The sequence below is a fragment of the Mandrillus leucophaeus genome, unplaced genomic scaffold (genome assembly GCF_000951045.1).
Source record: "Mandrillus leucophaeus isolate KB7577 unplaced genomic scaffold, Mleu.le_1.0 Scaffold80, whole genome shotgun sequence".
Taxonomy (NCBI): domain Eukaryota; kingdom Metazoa; phylum Chordata; class Mammalia; order Primates; family Cercopithecidae; genus Mandrillus; species Mandrillus leucophaeus.
This window is the reverse complement of record NW_012108697.1, coordinates 3212190-3237007: the sequence shown is the minus strand read 5'-3', so window position 1 is coordinate 3237007 and position 24818 is coordinate 3212190. Positions and strand designations below refer to the sequence as shown.

The 24818-nt window shown below is 34.3% G+C and overlaps 1 protein-coding gene across 3 annotated transcripts in view; it reads left to right on the top strand.

Annotated features, from left to right (window-relative positions):
- VTI1A (vesicle transport through interaction with t-SNAREs 1A) overlaps nt 1-24818 on the top strand; it is a 379151-nt gene that overhangs the window by 63753 nt on the left and 290580 nt on the right. For 2 of the 3 annotated variants that reach the window (XM_011967525.1, XM_011967524.1), the window contains exon 4: nt 16418-16495. In XM_011967525.1, coding sequence (XP_011822915.1) covers nt 16418-16495 — 78 coding nt within the window. Of the gene's footprint in view, nt 1-16417; nt 16496-22824; nt 22846-24818 lie in introns of all 3 variants that reach the window. The other variant, XM_011967522.1, reaches the window with a different exon arrangement.

Genomic DNA, 24818 nt, shown 5'->3' with positions numbered 1-24818 from the left:
AAAAAAAAAAAAAAAAAAATGGTTAGCAGGTTGTAGCAGCATGCACCTGTAGTACCAGCTACTCAGGAGGCTGAGGTGGGAGGATTGCTTGAGCCTGGTAGGTCTTGGCTTCGGTGAGGGGTGACTGTGCCACTGCTCTCCAGCATGGACGACAGAATGAAGCCTTGACTCAGAGAAACCACCACCAACACCACTACAATGAAAACAATTACAGTTAAATGAAGGAGAAAAAGAATTCATACTTTATTGCCAAACAGTTTTAAATGGTATGTAATACTCTTTTATTCTGAACTGATAACTTCGAACTTCTCTGACCATGGATGATGGTCATTTTCATTTTTAAATCATTTTAAACTTTGTATTTGAAAATAATCTCAAACTTGATGAAAAGTACAAAGTAGTACAAAGAAGAACATATGCTCTCTACCTGGGTTTACCTGTTGTTAGCATTTTGCTCCATTTGCTTATTTATTTATTTAATCTGTACAAATGTATGGGGTACATGTGAGGGTTTTTTGTTTGTTTGTTTGTTTTTTTGACAGAGTCTTGCTCTGTCGCCAGACGGCTGGAGTTCAATAGCGTGATCTCACCTCACTGCAACCTCCGCCTGCTGGGTTCAAGCGATTTCCCTGCCTCAGCCTCCCGAGTAGCTGGGACTACAGGCACACGCCACCATACCCAGCTGATTTTTTGTATTTTAGTAGAAACAGGGTTTCACCATGTTGGCCAGGATGGTCTTGATCTCCTGACCTCGTGATCTGCCTGCCTCAGCCTCCCAAAGTGCTGGGATTACAGGCGTGAGCCACCGCGCCTGGCTTATGTGAGATTTTTTACATTTCTATATAATGCATAGTGTTCAATTCAGGTTATTTATGATGTCTACCACCCAACTTAAGTATAGTCACTCTACTCTGCTGTCAGATGTTGAATTTATTCCTTCTATCTTACTGAATGTTTGCACCCTTCAACCTACTTCTCTTCATCCTCCTTCCTCCTCCTAATTCACCTTTCCCAGACCCTGTTACCTGTATTTCCACCTTCTACCTCCATGTGATCAAATTTTTTAGTTGCCACATATAAGTGAGAAGTTGTACTATTTGTCTTTTTGTGCCTGGCTTACTTTACTTTAGAGAACCACCTCCAGTTCCATCCATGTTGCTGCAGATGACATGATTTCAATTGTTTTACGGCTGGGTAGGATTTCATTGCGTATATGGACCACATTTTCTTATCCGTTCATTTGTTGATGAACACTTAGGTTGATTCCATATCTTTGCTATTGTGAATAGTGCTGCAATAAACTTGCTAGTGCAGGTATCCCTTTGATATATTGATTTCTTTTCCTTTGGGTAGATATTCAGTAGTGGGATTGCTGGATTGAATGGTACTTCTGTTTTTAGTTTGTTAAGAAATCTCCATACTGTTTTTCACAGTGGTTGTACTGGTTTACATTCCCACTAACACTGTTCACTTTTCTCATCATCCTCACCAACATCTGTTACTTTTCGTTAATAATAGCCATTCTGACTATGGTAAGAGAATATTTCATTGTGGTTTTGATTTGCATTTCTTTGATGATTTGTTACATTGAGCATTTTTTCATATACCTATTGGCTATTTATGTTTCTTCTTTTGCCAATATCTATTCATATCCTTTGCCAAGTTTCATATGGGGCTATTTGTTTTTTCCTGTAGAATTGTTTGAGTTCCTTACATATTCTGAATATTAGTCACCTGTTGGATGAATAGTTTGTGTTTTCTCTCATCCAACAGGTTGTCTCTTTACTCTGTTGATTATTTCTTTTGCTGTGCAGAAACTTTTTAGCTTAATTAAGTCCCATTTGTCTATTTTTGGTTTATTACCTATCTTTTGAGATCTTGTCATAAATTCTTTATCTAAACCAGTGTCCCCAAGAATTTTCCATAGATTTTTTTCTAGTGTTTTTATAGTTTGGAGTCTTGTGTTTAAGTCCTTAATCCACTTTGAATTGGTTTTGTATATGGTGAGAGATAGGGGTACAGTTTTCTGCATATGGATAGCTGATGTTCCCAGCACCATTTATTGAAGAGTAAGTCCTTTCTCCAGTGTAAGTTCTTGTTGGCTTGTGGAAGATCAGTTGGCTGTGAATTTGTCTTATTTCTTGGTTCTCTATTTTGTTCCATTGGTCCATGTGTCTAGTTTTATACCAATATCATGTTGTTTTGATTACTACAGCTTTGTAAGATATTTTAAAGTCAGATAATGTAATGCCTCCAGCTTTGTTCATTTTGCTCAGGATTGCTTTGGATATTTGGATTCATTTTTGGTTCCATATAATTTTAAGATTTTTAAAAATTCTGTGAAGAATGATTGATGGTATTTTGATAGAGATTGCATTGAATCTGTAGATTTGGGCAATGTGGACATTTTCACAGTATTAATTCTTCTAGTCCATGAACACAGGATATCTTTTCATGTATTTGTGTTTTCTTGAGATTCTTTCATCAGTATTTTATAGTTTTCAGTATACAAGTTTTTTACTTCCTTGGTTACATTTATACCTAAGTATTTAATTTTTTGTTGCTATTGCAAATGTTTTACTAATTTCCTTTTTGTATTAGCTCATTATTAGTATATAGAAACACTATTGATTTTTGTATGTTGATTTTATATACTGCAACTTTACTGAATTTATTTATCAGTTTTAACAGTTTTTTGGTGGTATCTTTAGGGTTTTCTACATGTAAGATTATGTCATCAGTAAATAGAGATAATTTGACTTCTTCCTTTTCCGTTAGGATTCCTTTAATTGCTGTCTCTTGCCTAATTGCTGTGGCTAGGACTTAAGTACTATGTTGAAAAGAAACGGTGAGAGTGGGCATCTTTGTCTTATTCCTGATCTTAAAGGAAGAGCATTTGACATTTCACCATGGAGAATGATTTTAGCTATGGGTTTTATATATATCGACTTTATTGTGTTGAGGTACATTCCCTCTATGCCTAATCTGTTGAGATTTTTTATTATGAAAAGGTGTTGAATTTTGTCAGATGTTTTCTGTGCATCCATTGAGATGATCATATTATTTTTATTCTTCACTTTGTTAATATGTTGTATCGTGTTTATTGATTTGCATGTATTGAACCGTCCTTGTATCTCAGGAATAAATCTCACTTGATCATGGTGAATGATTCTTTTAATGTATTCTGGAATTCAGTTTGCTTATATTTTGTTGAAGATTTTTGGATCGATGTTTATTAGAGATATTGATGTATGTATTTTTTCCCTGTAGTGTCCTTGTCTGGCTTTAATATCAGGATAATGCTAGGCTTATAAAATACATTTGGAAATATTCCCTCTACCTCACATTTTTGGAAGAGTTTGAGAAGAATTGTCATTAGTTCTTTAAATGTTTGGTAGAGTTCAGCAGTGAAAGCTGTCGGTCCTGGAATTTTCTTTGTTGGGAGACTTTTTATTACTTATTCAGTCTTCTTATTTGTTATTTTTCTGTTTGGATTTTCTATTCCTTCCTACTTCAGTCTTAGTAGGCTATATGTGCCTAGGAATTTATCCATTTCTTCTGTTATCCAATTTGTTGGCATATAATTGTTCATAGTAGTTTCTTATGATCCTTTGTATTTCAGTTGTAATGTCTCCTCTTTCATTCTAATTTTATTTACCTGAGTAGTCTCTCCTTTTTTTCTACCTAGTTTTTAGCTAAGATTGTTTATTTTGTTTATCTTTTCACAATGTCAACTCTTGGTATCACTGATTTTTTTTCTATTGTTTTTCTGGTCTTTGTTTTATTTGTTTACATCCTGATCTTTGTTATTTCATTCCTTTTGCTAACTTTGGGCTTAGTTTATTTTTCTTCTTCTAGTTTCTTGAACTGTAAGAGTAGATTGTTTATCTGTTATTTTCTTTTCTGATATAGACATTTATTGCTATAAACTCCCCTCTTAGGACTGCTTTTGCTGCATCCCATTAAGTATTGGTATGTTGTTTCATGTTTTTAAAGTAATATAATTTTATAACTTCTTTTGAAGTAAAAATGTTTTATTGTCAGATAGCTCTACTATTTAACAAAATGTAGCGGTAACTTGAAACATTATATTTCACCTTGCCTTTGTCCTGTTATCTATTTTAACTACCAACAATGAGGTCCTTTTCATGCCTGTATGTGGAATATATCATTTTTTGTAATTGTTCTTTGGTAAAGTCTTAAGTCTTAACATAAGTCCCTGTTACTGTAACATATAATGCTACAGCTTTACCAAGTGACATATTACAGAATTTTGAAAGTACTAAATTCTTATCTAATTTTAATATAAGAAAACATTTTAAAAATGTAAATATTTACCTTTGAAAAATTGAACTAATTAGATTTGTTTAGTAAAATTACATGGGTTCAAGTGAAGTTTTTGACTCTTACTTATTTTCTGTTTCAGCTTGATGCAGAGTCATAGGGCTGAATTTGCATGTTTGCTTATTTCTCTTACGGTAGTTTATGATTCCACAAGTCCAAGACTGAGTTTCACTGAAGGATTAGCTATAAAATATCAGAATGAAGATGTGGCTTATCAGAGGGAACAGGATTCAACTCAAATAACATAAACATAATAGAGGGGGAAATTAATTATTTTAGATATTGATGAATAGACTATTTTCAATTGTGAAAATTTTATTATTTTTTATTGATTTAATTATGAATTATCAATATATTTAGCATTTGATGTTAACATCAACTCTGAATAGATCAACTGTGAATATTCTTCCAGATGGCCTGAGATACAGTGTAACTGTGGTGCGGTCAGTTTACTAGTTTTTGCTTTTTCTTTATGGATATTGAAGACATAGAGCCAGAATCAATTTAGGCCTAAGGAGAATTATGGTCTCACCTCTCAAATTGACTGTTTTGTGGGCAGAGGCACTACCTGCATTCCTGGAGGGACCGTAGATCAGAGAACAGATTCAAAATGCAACATAATGTCACCTTCGTCTAGCCACTGAATTTTGACTTGGAACTTCATTAGGCAGCCTCATTCTCCTCAGATAACAATTAATTCCTTTTTGTTCATGGCTTTTTTTTTTTGTATGTTTATTAGTATTAGGCATACTATGTGCCTTTCTTATATTAGACTACAGCCAGAGAAACTAGACAGAATTAGTTCCAAGAACATTTTTCTTCCTGTAGCACCCACATGCAAGATGTGCGATCTATAGTAATTCTTATTCATTTGAAATGCAGCAATTTGTTCCTGTCACTAGAGGATAGGATTGTTGTTTTAAATTGCTGGGTTTTGTTTTTGTTGGCATGTTCCCCAATACAAATTGAATGGCTGACAAAAATCTATTTGTATGACAGTTCAATCTAGATAAGTGCCCTCTGTTGCCTAACAGTACAATTTGGGGTCTCAGAGATAAAAGCAAACTGAATGCCAGGCTTGTAGCAGAGCTTCTTGTGCAGATAACAGAGGTAATCCATATTCCTCAGGTCCACAAATCAGACAAACAAAGAAGAAATATGCATGCACATCATCTCGTTTGAAATGGTGGTCTTTTAGCTTCTACATAATAAAAAATGGGAATATCTAACTCATGAGAACAATAAAACAGCCGATATGAGATATGCCTGTATTTGAAATTAAAGAGAAATGTGGTATTGACTTATAAAGTTGGAGAGTGGTCTGTTGCTTACCATTTTCCCATAGTATATTGGCTTTTGTTGAATATAGTTGCTTTCTATTTTAATATTTCTATCCTGAAATAAGTTATATTTTTAGACAATTATTCATTTATAACTTTGACATTCTGCTAGAAAAGGTATCTCCTTTTCTGCCCAAAATGAAGAACTGAGACTTTGGACCTATTGGCTTACCTCTGCCAAAAACATGTCAGTCTTTCCATCCAAATATCTCCCAAATATAATTCATATATAAAAAGAGGGATGAGAAATATATGTTAATAACAGTTATAAAGAAAGAATGGGGAATGATGCATAAGATAACAAACATACTGGAAATAGGGCCAAGGGCCCCAGTTGTAGATATTCTGAAAAATAAGGGTTTAATTGATAAGGCCTGCTGATTGATTGGATCTGTGTAGTGAAGGAAAGACTGGGATAATTTTTAGGTTTTTATCTAAGAATACCATGTGCATGGTTATACTATCCATCATTAGGGAAAACAGGAGGTGGAGCATTCGGTAGAAGAAAGATAATATTCTCCTTGGTCTGTGTTAAGCCTGAGATGCCTTTATATTATTTAAGTGCTCAATAGGAATTGGATTTGTAGTAGAATATGCAGAAAACATCTTTGCCAGCTCCTGGGTGATGGTTTGAACAATAGGTATAAAAGAGATCATTCAGATGAGTGAGAAGTGGGCTAAGGACAGAGACCTAGGGGAACACCAGCATTCATGGGCAGATCGTGAGAGAAGTTACAATGAAGGAGACTAAGGAGAGACTGAGAAAGAGAAGTACAATTCCTCCAAGGATGGGAGGAATTCAAAGGGAGCATGGTGCTGAATCTGTTAAGGAGAAAGTGGGCAACAGTTCAGGTACTATCAAGAGGTCAGACCTGAAAAAGGACTGAAAAGTGACCATTGCAGCAAAAATTGGCACCATCTGAGCAACAAAAGAAATGAAGTAGTGTTGGATGATAACCCAGAATATAAAATAAATAGCCATGACGCCATACTGGTATGAATAGATGATTGGACTAATGATTGAATAGACAAATCTCCTATGCAATAGAATGCCAAATAATTTATGTAGATACTCCACTCTCAAGGGGGTGGAGCCTAATTCCCAACTCCTTACATGTGAGCTAATGCATAGTGAGTACAACATGAAAAGAGGAAAAGGGTAACTTTACAGTGGATAAACCTGATAAACACTACCTCAGCCAAGTGATCAAGGTCAGCATCAATAATGATGAGTCATGCTGATTGTATGTAGCTTTGATATGATGTGATCAAAGTGGTACTTTACTTCTGGGATCTGCCTCCGGAAAATATATGACTCCAATCTGGTCATGAGAAAAATATCAGGCAAATCCTAGTTGAGGGACATTTTATAAAATACCTGAGCACCACTCCTCAAAACTGTCAAGGTCATCAAAAACAAGTGAGTCTGAGAAACTATTACAGCCAAGAGGAGCCTAAGAAGACATGACTATTAAATATAATGTGGAGTCTTGGATGGGATCCTGGAATAGAAAATGAACATTAGGTAAAAGCTTAGCAAATCTGAAAAAAAGGATGACTTTAATTAATAATAATGAATAATTTATTAATTGTGACAAACTGGATGTGGGTTATATGGGAACTCTCTGTGCTGTTGCAACCTTTTTATAAATCTGAAACAATCATAAAATAAAAAGTTCATTTACAAAACATGACCAATAGTTTTGACAACTAGGAAGTCATTGGTGATCTTTGAAAGACCTGCAGAGTGGTAGAAAGGCGACTAGTTCATAATAAGCTGAGAAATGATTGAGACATGAATAAATGGAGTTAGTGCATGTAAAATAGTCTATTAACCCATTTATGCTGGAGGTTGCATATTTTTTTGTGTGAACACTCAGACCTTTGCCATGACCTTGAGTGGTAGGATATAAATAACTCCCACAAGCTTAGCGTTCCAGTAATGGAACACTGGGCATAAATGGGTTAAGAAGCTTGGCTAGGAAGGGAAGCATAAAGAGAGGTTGGGCATTTGCTGGGGGAGAGTAATGTAGAATGAAATAACTGCCAGGTGCTGTGGCTCATGCCTGTAACCCCAGCACTTTGGGAGGCAGAGATGGGAGAATTGCTTGAGCCCAAGGAGTTCAAGACCAGCCTGGGCAGCATGCTGAGACCTCATCTCTCTAGATAGATAGATAGATAGATAGATAGATAGATAGATAGATAGATAGATAGATAGATAGATGTCAAAAGTTGTAAACGGCAAGCATATGCAAGCAAGTGGGGTCATGATACTAACTTATGTTGCCTTTTGAAACATTAGTGCTAAATTTATATATGTATATGACATAACATAACTTTTTAAAATGTGTAAAGCTGAGATACACTTAAAAGTGTTGATATACCTACCATAAAGGAAAGAACCAGTAGAGGATGAAACATTGAAGATACACAAGAAAACACTTAATTGATGAAGCAAAACATCTGAGTAGGCAAGATTTTATTTTATTTAACCTAAAATGGAGAATCTTTTAGGAAGAACATGTTACTTATGAATGAGACATGAAGTTTCATATTCATTATATTTTGTTTTGGGTCACCCTAGTATAGAAGTAACCGTCAAAATGTTTTCCTAGAAAATTTGGGCTAAAATAATTTTCTTATATTGCCTAAGCATCATAGTTTCATTGGCTATATCCATAAAACATTAAAAGACATTATATATCTCTGAATTATGAACCCTATAACCTCACTATATCACAGCGTAGTCTATAATAAAGAATCTGTCGCAACATGGGTCCAAAAGTAAGTACCAGGAAAATAGGTTATAAAAATTGTTTGCCTATGAGGTGGCTGATTGCAATCTAGAATTTTAAAGTAACCAGGAGTCACCAGATTTTCTGAGTAAGCAGGCAGTTCTGAACACATCTTAATAGCTGGTGCGGCTCCTCTCTGAGCCATAGGTAAGCTATTGTTGCTTTATGGTACAGCCTTTGAAGATTAATCGTGAAACATATCTAAATAACACCCATAGGTGTGGCTATGACTCACCCTCTGAGATCGGATGCTTTGTTCTATCAAATAAAACAGTTTACCTTAAGCATTTATCACCCTTGAACTCTCGATTGGTATCCAATATTCTAGCTGTTGATAACAACATATAAAGGTTTGTTGGTTTGTTGTTTTTAGAGAGGGGTGACCAGAAACAAAACCTTTAGACTAACTAGCTGGTGATAAGTTCATAGAACTAGGTGAATCGTGCATCCAACCTTGGCTTTGGAGAAGGAAGGTAGGGGGACTCCAGCCTGTTGTGGTGGTGTAATAAAGTGAAAAGAACACTGGCATTGAGGAATGGGTTCTGTCCTTGTTCTGCCTCATCTTTCCTAGCTCTGTGGCCTTGGATATATCATTCATCTGGCTTAGGACCCTTTGTCTCTAAATTTGCAGCCTGATTCAGATGAAGCCTCGCGTGATAAGTTGGTGTCAGTTACAGACAATCCTCAGGATAACTTGTTCTTGAATGTCTAGATCACTTGAAACTGTGACTATGGACAGATTTTCAATGAATGACCCCTTTTCCTTCCCAGTGCTAGGCAGATGATATAGAGAAACTAGCATTATATGAGAAACTAGCATTATATGAATTACTTGTATACACGTATATACTTTGTTGTAGTAGTTTACTTTAAAATACAAATGAAGCATCTAATGCAAAACATTTATTTATCAGAGTAACATTTTCCAGTGGGGTGTATAGTATATTTATAAATCATTAACAAACAAGATAATAAACCTTTTGATATTTTGATTATTTCAAGTAGAGTCTATGGAGTTATTTTATTTTACATATCAAAAGACTTTAAAGGATTAGATTTCCTCCACTGCATACTTACACTATTCCAGATGCTGACAACAACATCTGGGCATTCTATCACGAGCTGATTTTCTGAATGAAGTAATTTAATTGTTGATTGACAAGCTAACATGATTTAAGACACAGCCACACCGTATTCAATAGCAGTGTCAAAAGTCATAAACTGCAAGCATATGCAAGCAAATGGGGCCATGATACTAACTTATGTTGCCTTTTGAAACATTAACGCTACATTTAAATTACAGGCTAAAGTTTAGAAATGCTGGAAGAGGAAATGAAGAAGTGCAGTTGCATAATTTCTGGGCTCTCTGTTTTGCAAATCATTAAATGATATAGCAGCAATATGGGCAGAGTTCCTAATATAAATAAAAGTCTGTCCTAGCATTGTAAACATAGTTATCATTCCATATGGATTGCAAATGGGTTTGTTAGTCTCTGTGTGTGTGTGTGTGTGTATATATATATATATAAAACCTCATGATATGCATATAAATATTCGCATATTATATTATAAATTTTTAACACAAGGGGAAATGTGGTATAATTTATCTTATTGTTTATAGCCAGAACATAAATTTCCATTTTGAACATGGAAAATGTGTTTGAAAGTATAAGCAAAAATAATAAATGAGAGTGATTACGATAAAAAGACAAAAATTTTTAAAACTAATTTTTAACTTTTTTTCTGGTGTTGCATGCTAAAGAACAATGCATTATTTCAGCAGTCTCACGGTAACCTACTTTCCAGCTCTGTTGGTAGCCTTGCAGCAGGGTGTGTTAGTATTTTTTCTCTGGTGGCTTGCATATGGTCCATTGGCCATGAGCTTATGATAGACACAAAGTGTGCTTTCCCTTTATTAATGCTACAGTATTGGTGACATGTGGCATGTGCACCTTCCAGCGAATGAGCTTGACCTTTAACTCTAAACAGTCCCTTGAGCAAGAGCAAGCCATGTTTAGAGGAATGACTACATAGAAGAAACAGATTGGAACTTACTTTCTCTAATAGCATTAAAGAAATGCAGTAAAGTTTTTTACTATTGGAAGCCATCCAGAAATTGCAGCACCATAAAATAAGGAATTGGGCAAAACAGTAATGGTGGAATTACAGGATCTAAATAATACAGATTTTTAAAGCCATTTTTGGTATGTATTGGCAAATGATTTTTTAAGAAGGATGCATAATTTATACTTTCAGCCATGTATGCCTACTAGTTTTACTGCATCCTTTCCAGTATTTATCAACTAAAATTTAGTTGAACATGCTCTGAAGGTCATCATATACAAAGTGTTAGGATAGGTTTGCATTTGTTTATAACATTTAAATCTCCACAACAGCCCTAGGAAAGAAATACTATACCATTATTTTAGAGATGAAGAAACTGATGCTCAGAAAACTTAATTCGACCAAGATCACATACTGAAATGCTATCACTGTTCTTTTTATTTAGTACCCTGTGCTTTTCCATCCATCCTAACAATGTTCCAGGGATCAAACATTTATCTAACAATTTTCTTTACCTTTACCTAAGCCATGTAGTATGATACATGTTTTAACCTTAAATTGCTTTTTGCTAGAAATTAATACAGCATGGAGAATACCGTGATAAACAAAAATTCATACATTCCATTTAATTTTTTTTCTGGACTATGTGAGCTCTCTGTCCTGGATTGATGAGCCTTTTTGAGTCCTGGTGCAGGGGTGGTATGTGGCTGAAAAGCTGAAATTGTCCATGAGAAATAGAAGTGAGGCTAAAAATGGAACGCTTGGTGCCAAAGATAGATGCATTTTCGAAAATGCCATCTGGGCATTACAGAAGTATGATATTATTTAATTAGAACCAGATAAAATTAGGTAAGAAATGAATGCCAGCAATTATATGACTAACTAATCAATATAATTTCATCGTTTTCTGTAGATATCCCAAAGTGTTAATTATAACAGGAGCAGTTAAATTCTTTGGAGCAGTTAAATTCTTTGGCTATGAAAGCGTAGCAATTTTTAATAGATGTATCACCTGGTAACCTTGGGCATTATTAAATATATGGAGACTGAAAGACATGGTAGAAGCAATGGAAAAGTCTGGCCAGACTGGGTAATTTGTTTTAGACCTATGGAGAAATCTATTAACCATTTCTTCTATAGACCCATTTGATTAGGAAGTAGGACAAGCTGTTCTTTCATTACTTACCAAAACCATACTGCACTCTGTATCAATTATTTGGCTGTCTGCAGCACATAGATTAGAATAAAGGGCTTGCTTAGTGTTTGTGAATGTTGTGGATTGCTGATTAGTAATTAAAGTGCTGAATGAAGAAAATTAGGCCAAAATCGAATGGGAATGAGAACGTCTTAATTCTGTGATACAGATGTTAGAGACAGATTGTCTTCAGCAGCCCTATTCAGTGTGGTGACATTCTACATAGCCATCAAATATTTGCATCCCATGTAAAACTCAAGTCGAATGCCTTTGAGATGGTTTCCTCTCCTATGCCTTGTGATGTAGTTGTATGAGTATTAATTTAGTGAAATATCCTGTCTGCCAGGTGTGGGAACTAGCTGATTTTATTGTAATACCAGATCATTACTTAATTCATATGCAACAGAGTACAGCACATGGAAAGCATTATAAATCTATTTACAATGTGGCTGGTCTGATGATAACATTGTATTAAATTCCCAGGTGAGGCAATTTAAGCAATTGCTTTGCCATGTGCACGCCATGGAAATTAAATTCTCATATACGCTTTAGTAATAAACCAACTTCATTGTTATGCTTTTGCTATTTCTGGGCTGTAGAATCCTCATTCTGGTTACGTATACTCTATTTCACATGTAGAATCATACAGGAGGCGGTACCACAGATCACAGTTTTTAATTAGTTTAAGCTAAGTTAATTCGTTTTGTTTCTAATTTCGCAGTGCCTGTCCAGGAACACATTCAGTTCAGTTGGGAAATGTCAAGGCTTGGGTCAAGTAGAAAGATTGTTTCAAGCCAAATTTCCAGACAGAGCTGAGCAAGTGTATCTGTTTGAACTTGGCTTTAAGAAAATCAGCCAATCAGTATGCAAAGGACCTGTTCTTATACCAAGTAAAAATCAAAAATCGCCTTGAATCCGAAATTCTCGCATTCATAACTCACTTGTGTTATCAGTTTAAAATAGCCATTGAAACTAGTGCATCTAACTTCTTAGTGGTAACAATCAGTTGTTTATTTGTCATATTTTTTCTATAGTTCATGTATGGTCTGTAGATTTTCTTTCTAACCATGTAGTCTACCAAAGTATATAAGTTAGAAGAAGTAAACTTTACACAAACACACAATTAAAAGTGAGGAGTACTCTTGTATTTAACTCTGTGTATGTTGTGTGTGTATGTGTGTGTGTGGCAAGTATTGTCAGCTGAAGCTTTTCCACTCTTATGGTACAGACCAGAAATTGCAGTAGATTACAAACTGCATAGAGCTTCTGTCTTCTCCAGAAGCCACATATAAAGCACCAGTAGACAGTGGTAACTGACAACTAAGACTAAAAATGTTGACAATTTCTTGATTTGCCTGGTTAGCTTATGTATAGAAGTCATTAACTATTTATAAAATGCATTATGAATTGGGCTCCTTCAAACTGTAGCTGAATGTGTGACATTTCCAGCTCAAATTCTCATGTTTGCATTTGGCTAAAGTACAAATTTTATACCGTTGATAATAAAGAAAAAATATTTTAGTGAACTTTATCAAGATACAGTAAATGCTTGAGTTTTATTAACTTTGAATCTTCGAAATTAAATTATTGTGTAGGTACTTATTAATGTAGCATGAGATTTTTTTTAATTCCATAAAAGGTAACATAATTTATTGATGTCTTAGAGGAAAATTACCCATAAAATAAGCAGTTTGTCATTCAAAGGATTTTTCCCCTTTTTTGGTATTCAGTTAGTTTAATAATGATCTTGCAGACTCAGTTATAGTTAGGTACAATCAGCTAACTTAAACTTTCAAGTCGTAAAAAATTATGAGAAAATACCAATGTTGGGCATCTAAATGTAATTAGTTGTTTTTTTTAATAGTCTTGATTTGTTTTCTGTTTGGAAAATGAAACTCACATATAAAGAGTTCAGTTTTCAGCGTTGTCGTGTCATGCTCGTGAGGAACTATTTCTGATATTTGAAATGAGTTGTCTTTTCATTCTTTAAGAAAAGTCAGTCCTGTTAGAGACCACTTGGTTAAACTCAGCATATCATTTGCTTAATTATATCCAGAAAGCCATCCAAACAACCAGTTTTTACCATCCCAACGGTAAAGAATGACATTTACAGGGACCACCCTTCAACTGTGGATAAAGCCTTAGTTCTCCTCTGTTGCTGAGCATGTACACTCTTAATTGCTGGTTTTTAAAAGCAGTGGATTCTAACCAAAACAAGATTAGATATTTAGGGATACACATTTATAATTTTCTCCTTTTGAAGTATAGTAAATCAAAATAAGAATATAATGTAATTGAACAATCTATGCCAATTTGTTGGTATTTTGGTGAAAAAAGGGAGAAAACAAAAACAATCTCCATATGATACTCTTGCATACTGTGGAATGTTTTTGTCCCCCATAGTGATGAAATGAATAATTAAAAAGGCAGCTCTGATACCACAGCCTGTTTAAAGGTTTCCATTTCCTTTAATGCTGTAAAATACTTTTGCTTAGCTAGTTTGAAGCTACTGTAGTAGGAACTCCAAATGAGCAAAAGCAAGCTTTGGCTTGATCTAAATATCGTATTAAGGCCATGAAGTGGACTGCCCTGATAATTTAGCATTTTTAAATGTGATTCTGTATGAAGTCAATAGGAATAGCTAATTAATAATGGCTTCAGTAAATACAATAAGAGAACCAGGCTTAATATATGCTGTTTGTGATGGAGAAAAGTCTGGCATGTTCACAAATGACTGAGTTGGGTCACTACTGAATTGTCGAGAGATCTGATATAGATATGTTTACTGACTTCATGCTGAGGACTTGAGTTCTTTACTCTGTCCTCCTCTCTGCAATATTGTTGGTTTTATTTATCTACTTATAGACTTATTGCAGAAGCCAAGGTATAAGATACGCATTTGTGGCGGGGAAATGGGGGTTAGGGTGGAGACTCAGGGCAGGGAGTGGATGCCACCATCTCCTTAATATCAAAACATTTTGCAATTCTTGTGCCTTTTTCCTAAAAAGGTAATATAATGAAGAGGAAATTTTGTGTGGTAGAATGAGCACTGAGCTGTGAGTCAGGACCCCAGTGTTCCAGTGTCAGTTTAACCAGAGCTACCTTTAGAATTCCATGAAACTTATTTTTTTCCCTAAAAAGCAAAGGAATGTCTAGATTTATTTATTTTTATTTCTACTCCATTCAGCCTTTTCAACTGGATTCTGCCAGAGACTTAAGCCTTGTCTTCAAATATATGTAATGAACTAAATTTTTTCTTATGCACCATCCTTGGGAGAATTGATAAACATAGTTACTGAAATAATTTTCTGTGTTTTGTGGTTAAGATAAGGAACCCCAACTGGGAAAAGTTGTAACTTCAAAATGATTTAAAGTGTATTGGTTGTTCTTGTCTAAGGTTCTTTTAAATTCCAATGTAATATGTTTGATGTTTAAGGTATTATGATCTCTATGTGGTCAAGCAGTGTTGCTTATTCACTAGTTTAAAATCTAATTTAAAAATCATATTGTTGACATCTGCTCTGGAATTGATAGTCCTTTTAAACTACAATACTTTTTCAGATCACAGTTGAACAAGTAAGAAATTTTAAGTCCCAAACTCTAGATCGCAAGTGAGGAAGAGATTACTGTTTTCCAGCTGCCATTTTTTAATGGAATGGTTTTCTTAGTGAATTCTGAAGCAGAAAAGACAACAAAGCAACTTGCAAATCTGAAATAGTGATGCTGAAGTGGGATCTGAGGCCCACACTTCAGCTTTCCAACGAATGTTCAGTCTTTTGGCTTTTCCGAATGTGTATACATTTAGATAATTCATGAATTGCTTGCAGACATGTCCCTCTGACTTTATAGAGAAGGGTGTATTTCTTGTAAAACACATTTTCAGTGTGTGAAACATTGACTCATAGCCCACTTGTCTTTATTTACTGGGACTGTGAAAAGTTGACTCATAGCCTACTTGCCTTTATTTACTGTGTCTGGGAAATTTAGTTTCTTTTACCAGACACACATGCACGCATGCATGCACACACGCGCACACACACTTTCATTACTTTTCCTTAGGCCATTATTTATAGAGAGCTGGGAGACATTTAAATTATTGTTTGTACCGGGGAGGGGCTTTTAAATTCCCTCTCTTTCTGTTTAGTAACATCACAATAATGAAAGAAATATAGACATGCTATTCTAGGCATTGCAGAGTATAGTTGGAGATATAATTATTACCCTAGTATTAGAGACTTTTAAAGTCCTAAATTGAAAGCTTTGTAATGTCCATTTCCTGCCACAATATTAAAAAAAAAAACACCGTATACTCCTGCCTTAAGTACAATCTAGTGAGTTTTACAGACATACAGTTATATAGCTGTATTTCTTTCAGTTTAGTGTCTTATTTGAATGGCAATGTATGGAATAATATACAAGTTCGGATCCATTTATGAATATTAATAGAATACTTACACAACGCAGAGTTTCCTTTCATTATTGACATCTTAAAAACTTCTAATTTACATGAAACTTCTCAAGTTCAGGAACTTTACACAACTTTGGTGTGCAGATTGTAGCCAATAGGTTTCCATTAGGGGGCTCTCGAGGTTTGAGATCAGCCTTGATACCAATAAAGCTTGGAAGCCTTTACTTTCTAACGTTCCTCTCACTCTCTCCCTTTTTGTTTTGTTTTATAGAAAAGGTCACGGATCGCCTACAGTGACGAAGTACGGAATGAGCTCCTGGGGGATGATGGGAATTCCTCCGAGAACCAGGTAGAATGCTAATCAGGAAGGCCCGGTGGGTGGCTGGAGGGTGAAGGAGGTCACTGGCGCACTGGGCTCTCAAGCTGCTCCTTAACGGTATTAGCAGCAACTCATGTGGAAGCGATACTGTTTAATGCAAAGCTGGAGTCTTAATCAACTTCAAAATGTTTCTTGGAGATCTTACATTTAACCCTTTACCTTGTGATCACTGTCTGCTATCTTTTAAAAAAATCTTTTCTTCTCTTTTCTTTATTATTTAGTACTTAAGGAATAACTTGAAACACACCGTTTGCAGACAAAGCCAAGGTCTTCACCTCAAACACATGTAAAAGGAATAAAAAAGTACATAATACAGCTTTGATAATAATGCAGTATAATTAAATCAACACTTGCAGCAAAACAAATGAAAGTAAGCTTTCAAAATTCAACAGGGTAGCCCAGTCTCCTATTGTGTGGCTTCTTAAAAATACATTCACCAAAATGCAAATTGGAAGCAACAGTGTGGAACTTGGATACCAATATAGAGGACCTGCTTCTGTCAAATAAGAGTCATAATAATAATAATAATAATAGGATAAATCTTTTTGCAGTTTAAGATCTGCATAGGCAAAAAAATAAGGTACAATTTCTTCTTAAAAGGGCTTTACACCTTGGCTGTCGGTTCTCATTGGATCATACCGTAGTGTCATGAGTCTAATTAATGTCCCGCCTCTTTCTTTGAATTAATACTGCAGACTCCATTAATTCATGCAGATACTGTATACAACTTTAAAAAAGTTTTAAGAACCTCAGTGTAGAGATGACTTTAAAAATGTGTCAAAAGAGCCCTAATGACTGATTTTCTTTGACACTTTTAAAGAAAATACATGATAGGGACCTTCAGAAGCAAGACCTGAACATGGTTACTAATGCCACTTTGGCAAGTATTATAAAAGTCTCTACTCCGCCTAAAGGAAAATGAACATAAATCAGTCACTGAGTAAACCAACATTTCCATACAATAGTGACACATTATATATTGATACATATTATGAAAATTGCATAATTGTATTTACCATCTCAAATGGATGATATTGTGGGTCCATATATGCTAATAGTATATTGCTATCTATTATATTATAATCCGTAACAGGGATGCTGTTTGTGTGATTAAGGACTCTACTCACCCACCCCCCAAAAAGAGAGAAGAATGACTGAGCTGATGATGTTTGTTTTTGGAAAGATCTCACCTCCTCCACTATTTGGATGTTATCAGCTTGAGTTCAGACATGTGAACACGTTCAGATTTGACTTGGGATTTCAGCTTCCCTGATTGAAATGTGAGAATAGCTAAAGGAAAAAAAAAAACAGCACATCAAACATAAAAGGGTGATGTGATAAAGGGGTTTTACTCATAATAGATTAAATAATGTGAGGATGAGAGAAATATTTTCTTCTGTTTTTAAAGTGAGATTTAGATTGCTCATACCTCTTGAATGAATGAGTCATACTTTTATTTCCTATCTACTGCAAAAAAAAAGCATTAACTTTTTTGCAAAAAAGTGAATGCGTAGTTCCCATGTCAGTTCTTTAAACAGCTATAGATCTTTCCCTCATTTGAAACTACTGCCTAATGCAGAGGAAATAGAAAGGAAGGGGGTGTGCCTGTCTAACTCAGACGCCTTTATTGTAATGGATGTTGTAGTTCTATGACAGGGATCCCTTTTTTTTTCAAACATGTTCACTTCTCTTAATGGACATTTTATATGTCTAAAACATTTGCCTTGCGTACATATAAGTATGATTTTTATGCCTAAAGAAAACTGTTCCACAAAAATAGATTGAGTTCATATTTTCTGAATTTTTCAAACTATATTCCTGTCACTTTAAAGTGATTATGCACAGATTTCCCCTGGACTTGTATAAATCAAACTTACAAATTCTGAAAGTGCTTGGAGAACCTGAAGTTTAGATGTAAGGAACTGTCACTTCAATAAATAGAGTATGATAAATTATAGTCACGAGAATATGTACTGTTAGATTATTACTTGTGTGAACTTTTCCGTCTAAAATTTGAATGAGGTGTAAAAGTTCAAAGAGACCACACTTAACTTTTTGGATATTTTGTTACCAAATGTAGCAAAGTTTCCATTTCATATGAAGTCACTGCATTTTGTTTTAAGGCTCTTTGTCATAATATAGGAATTAAAATCCCTCAAACTAAAACACATCCTTAACTAGGTATGGTCACTTGAGAATAACTTTTTTATTCCATATCAGCATTCATTCAGAATATGGAATCAAGACAGAAGCTCTTTCTGTAAAGAAAGAAAAAATTTTAATTTGGCTCTATATTAATTTTTGTAGCTCGGTAGCTAGGAAGAGATTTTTCTAGGTAGGGTTACTTATAATTTATATAAGAAAAGATCTTCTGCCTACAAATAAGTTTACTTCTAAGTTATTTGCTAATAAATTGATTTTCAGAACTTCTCGTCCATGGAATACTAACAATATATGGATAAACTTGGAGATAAACAAAATGAGATAAAAATAGCAATATTCATTTAACTGCAATTGGGATATATCAGTCAGTTTAAAAATATAGATCAAAATAGGAAAATAAGGAATTAGTAGCAATGATTGTATAGGTAAAATACTGGCTAGGTATTTTCAACGTCACATACACAGCCTCCTTATAGTTGCTTCTTTGCGAAGATTCGACAATATGAATACAATAGCTATTATTTCTCATTCTGGTAATTTATGATGCAGTTTTTTTAGGCATCTGAAACCTGACTATTAATGCATATAATTATAGTCTGCCAATTAACTATAAAGTATGTTAATATACTCTTAGGTACATAAACATGTCTGCCATGATTAGAAATGTTAAAAATTCAGAAATTAAGAATTTTTCAAAAGCATTTTTAATGTCCCTCATACAATACACCTTGCATTTAATTCCAAATTAAATGCTTTGTGTACAGTCATTTCTGATTCATATTCATTTCATTCAATCAAATATAGCTCATGCTTGATTTACAAAGAAGGGACAAGAAAATTACCTACTTTGTCCATTCGAGTACTGTTGGGCTATCAGCTTTCCAAGGACTATTGTCTTAATCATTATCATTCTGTTCTTTGAAAATACCATATTTGCCATTCCATAAGGCAACATTTTATTTCTTTGGAAGAGTTGAGTTCTTGAATGTAGTGATGTTGTATTTACAGTGGAAATTAATAGTTCCTAACTTGATTGCATTTCATGAGAACCATTCTCATAAAAGGAAAAACACAAGTTGTAGAATAAAACCATAAAGCCTTTCATAGTGATGTATGATAATGGGGCAAGTAAACTGTTCCAAGCTTTGGTTTTGAACCCTAATACTCTCTCAGTATTATATTGATCTGCAGAATTATATTGATCAGTGACTTTGAATAAATCCTAAATAGAAGATTCAAAATATAAAGAGTAAACTATTTCCAAATGTGTGGAAAGTTTTGTGGCAAAGCAATATTTAGCAGATAATGATTGCTTAATTTCTTAATACGAGGTTCTCTTAAGTTCTGATTTGGGCTTGCTGTGCATAAAGTGTGTCAAACTTCAGCTACAGACCAGGGGGTGAAGTCGGTCAATTTAATTCCCCAAGATCTAAAGAAGGTCGGTATCATTTCATATAGCCCCGGCAGAGCAGATCATTACCAGGCACAAATCTGTTCGTTACGTGCTGAGGGTTTATAGCAAAATAAATAGACTGTCATCATAAGTTCAGAAAATTGTGTCTTCGACCCACGATAATGTGTAAAGGGCGTTTAATAGAGTTCAGCATTTATTCGTTATCTGTATGCGGACAGAGACGGCAGTCGCGTTATCAGCTTTAAAAAAAATGCGGTAGTTCTGGGGGTCACGTGACGCACCTCACACACAGAGGCGCGCGCGCATGAACCCTCACATGCTCTGCAGTGCCGTTTTGATTTTAGTCACAGCAGAAGGCTTAACCACAAGAGATTCCACTGGTTCAAACCAGCGTAAACCAGATTTTTTCAGCCCACAAAGGAACAGATTACCTCTTGTATCAAATTCTGCATTGGGGGGGAAAAAAATCTTTGTTTCAAAAAAGATGTTGATTATCATAGCTCAACATGGTGGCATTGCACACTCTCGCGTTGCCTATGATGAAGCTAGTAACTCGAGAAAATACGAAATCACAACTTACAGTTCAGTTTAAGCATTGTTAATTTTCAAAAATAGGCCATCTTTTGTTTACTTGAATAACTCTCAGCCTAACCAAAAAAAAAAAAAAAAAAAAAGATAAAGATGAAAAACCCTCCCATTACCTAGCTTAGCTACAAATCCGATGTAGAGCTTGAATGCAGCCATGCAGCACAAACAAGATAGAACGTTTTTTGTTTGGAACCTATTGAAAAAACAAATGGGTAGCATTTTTAAACACTCATTGATTATGGCAGGGTGGCATGCCCCAAATGGTCTCTATTGCTGAAGAGTAGTTTTAAACTTTGGCCCTTTAAGTATCATAGTCAACCGAAGAATAGTGCCCCCAGAAAGAAAAGATAGCTGGCCGATCAATTCCCAGATCGTCTCTTTTTGAGAATTAATGTTTGCCTTTTTCTCCCGTGATGTTGGGATGGCAAAGAGAAAGATTCCGATATATGATAGGCCAGGTATTTTCGTTTAAAATTTTGCTTCTTTTGGGGAAGAATTAGAACTTTTCACGTGAAATGACAAGATGATTTACTTGTGTGTTACTGGATGGTTGCTGAGAGAATGTGTTAATAAAAATAAAGACAACTTCTTGTCTATTTTGAAACTATGATAATAAAAGTTGCATTTTCACTGAGTGTACCGTGAGACATTACATGTTAACTTATATACCTTTTTTATAAAGGATTCTTAACAGTTTTTAAAATCTTATTCTTTGGTACTCAAAATACTTTTCGTATAACAAATGAAATAACAGAATAAGCTGGAATGCATACTGCCTTCCTTGAATTCGGGACAAAAACAGCATTAAGCGTTGAGATATCCGGGCTACAGTAAACATGATACTTTTAGAGAGACTTATAGTGAGCAATTCAGGCACATTTCTCCCAAAGCAATAGTTTAATTTATTGGCCTGCATATGTCAAGTGTTGTAACAGATGTTACAGATATTTGGATGTTTAAAAATTATCAGTTGTAGACCTGAATTGCTGAGGATGCAAATTTCAGACCTGGAATGTGGTTTAGTCTGTTAACAACGTAGGTTTCAGTTTCTAGTCATTGCAGAAACTGTGGTCGTCATCTCACTTATACAGTGATATTTGTAGTTGAGAATAGTGTCAAATACACATGCACATACACACATACACACACACACAATGAGCCAGATATATGGTTATATAATTATTTTAGTTCCTAAAGAGTTAGGCAGCTTGTTTTATCTATATATTTAAGGCAAATAGAAAAATGTTCTAAATAAGAGAATTAAAATGTTATCATAGGAGAATTGACTAACAAGTAAGGAGTGATTTTTTTGTTTGACTTTAGTGAAAACAAACTGCAATATAAATGAATTAAGAGCTCATTGCTAGTTTACAATATGAAGAAAATTGAAAAATGAAGAAATCATTCAAAAATTAAAATGAAAACATGTCACATGATTGCAGTAGCCTCTTAAGCAAAACAAAAACCTAGAAATTGACTCTTATATACACGAAAGTTCATATGATAATGAATTTTTGATACTATGTTCTAAATAAGTATTCTCTATCCTGGCATACTTTATTTTCTATTAAAATAACATTACCTCCAAATGCAGTCTTATTACTAGAGTGGGTACAAGTATAACATTAACTAACATAATAGTTTGTTGTTTTAAATAGTTTTTGGAACCAAAGCATGAGCTATTAATCATTTTCATTTGTAGGTAAAATCTGAAATCAGTTGTCAAGATTCCAAATAGAGAAACATCCTGAAAACTTGTATATACAAAACCTCTTCAATGGTACATTCTTAGAAGAGAGGAACAGTAAACTTGTTTTCTTTCTTTATAATATAGACTTCTATGAAGTCGTTCCCCTTTATTTCATGATGGTGTCTTAGATGTACTTTAAAAGAGAATTTCACACTATTCTCTTTGTTTAATGTGACAGTGTGAGAAAGTGATCTTTATTCGTTCAAAAAACTCTGCATGTAGTCTATGTTTAGGTTCTTTTAATGTGTTTGTCTGTGATTTTTAAATGCTAAACATGTAAACAGATAAATTGTCAATGTTAATTCTGTATCCTGTCACACAACTGATCTTTCTTTCCTGCCATTTCTTTCCTTTTTATCTTTTTTTTGTGCATTCATGTTGCAGTTGATAAAATTACGTGAAGAGGTGAGTACTTCCTAGCTTCTTTTTTTTTTTTAAATTCTGCTTTTCTCTATAAAATTGAGTTCTTAAATCTGAAGTGGATCTTTGGATTTGTTTTTCCAGATAAATCTACACAGAGCAAAAAGTATCGTTTATATTGTTCAGTAATCTTTTCTGCTCACAATCTTTTAAAACATAACTATATCCTAATCATGCTTATCTCAGGGATCATTGTTCTTTGTTGGAACTGGGACAAAGTTAATACTTTCATGGCCGAAAATAAGGAGGAATAATAAAGGAATATCTTAAAACTCTACCTGAGTGTAGTTTTATTGTAGGCTCTAACTTCAAGTTTATTTATGTAGTTTCTCAAAGAAGCTAGTATGATTTTTTTTGTCTAACATTCTGATTTACTTTACTGTAAACTGTTCTTAAATAAACTCCTTTCCCCCACCCAAAATTATTAGGTTTAACATAAGACACCATGGATCTATTATCCTTTTGGGGAAACACACATATGTTATAAATGCCCTGCTACTCTGTATACATAGATACCTAAGAATGGCCAAAGTTTTCGTCATTGTTAAACACTTTCCTTTTTGTAGCATACAGCACCCAAGTGAATTCTCATTTTTCTGAGTTTGCTGGACTGTTTCATAATGCAACGCCAGACTTTTTTTGTGTGGCTCAGCAAATATTTACCACAATGTTTATAATTGTATCCTTGTGTTAATGAGGGATGCTGAATAATTCTATTTTTAAAAAATTAAGTCAAACATATAAAATATGCTTTGGCACTCTTTTTTAGAGGTAGTCATATTTTTTATTTAGTAAGGTTGGGTTTTATTTTTCTATCAAGACATAATGGCCTATATTGCAATTTAAAAATTGTCTAATTGCTTATAGTATAGAGTAGTATGAATTACTTTTGAGTTTAGTTTGACTGCATTGATTGAGAATTTTCTCGAATTTTTTTTATTGGTATGTCATCATTATGTGATGCAGATGTTAATTTAGAAGCTTCTAGATAGTGGTTTTCAACAACTCTTTGAATTTAAGATGCATTACTGACATCCTGCCTCAGAAAAAGTAATCATGATATATAAAATGAAGGGGAGAAATATACAAAAACCCTCACCCTACAACCTTTTTGTGTTATCTTCCCTACAGGAGAGCAGTTGTATATTTACTAAATGAATATAATCAGTTGCAGTTTTGATGTGTAAGATTATTCTTGAGGTGAGGGATAACATAAATATTATTTTTCTGCAAGATAGAGTATCTGCTTGTTGTATTTGCTTATGTTCATGTTTAGGTGAAGAATCTGAATTTTCCAGTGTTAACGGAACTAACAATTAACTTGAAAACCTCTATATGAAGAAATTACGTGAAGCCCTTGCCCCTGAATTTAAGCAGTGAATGTTATTTATATATTAAATTGTGGCTTATTACAATCAACATTTTTGACAGAAGATTTATTTTTGTTAAGCCTAATTGTGTCAAATTAGAAATCTTAATTCCAAAAACTTAAAACATCACATCTGCATTTCTTTTAAAGTATTTTTTATTTTTGTTTGATGGCTTAATTCTTTTCTTGTGCCTGTAGTAGCAGTTTCATCAGTTATGCTTCTGGAATTCATGTTTCCGAAACTGTAACCTGTAATTTCATTATAATTGGAAGAATTAATCAACTAATAAAATAATATACTCTGAAATATCCTTTTAACAGTCTTTGATATGGATCTAGCATTGATATTTATAGACTAGATTGCAGTGATGATGCTGCATTGGTATATGGCTTGCTGAGAAGTTATTATTTCTCAGTCGGGATTCTAATAGTAATCATAGAGTGAATGTTACCCCCATGTTTCTTAACTTGCAACTGTGCTAAGAAGACAAGATGCTCCAAAATGTGTTTTGTTTCGCTTGGAAACAAAAATATGCCCCTTCGCTTCCTTGTAATGCTCTTTTTGGGCTCAGTTTTGGAGAGGGGGCAT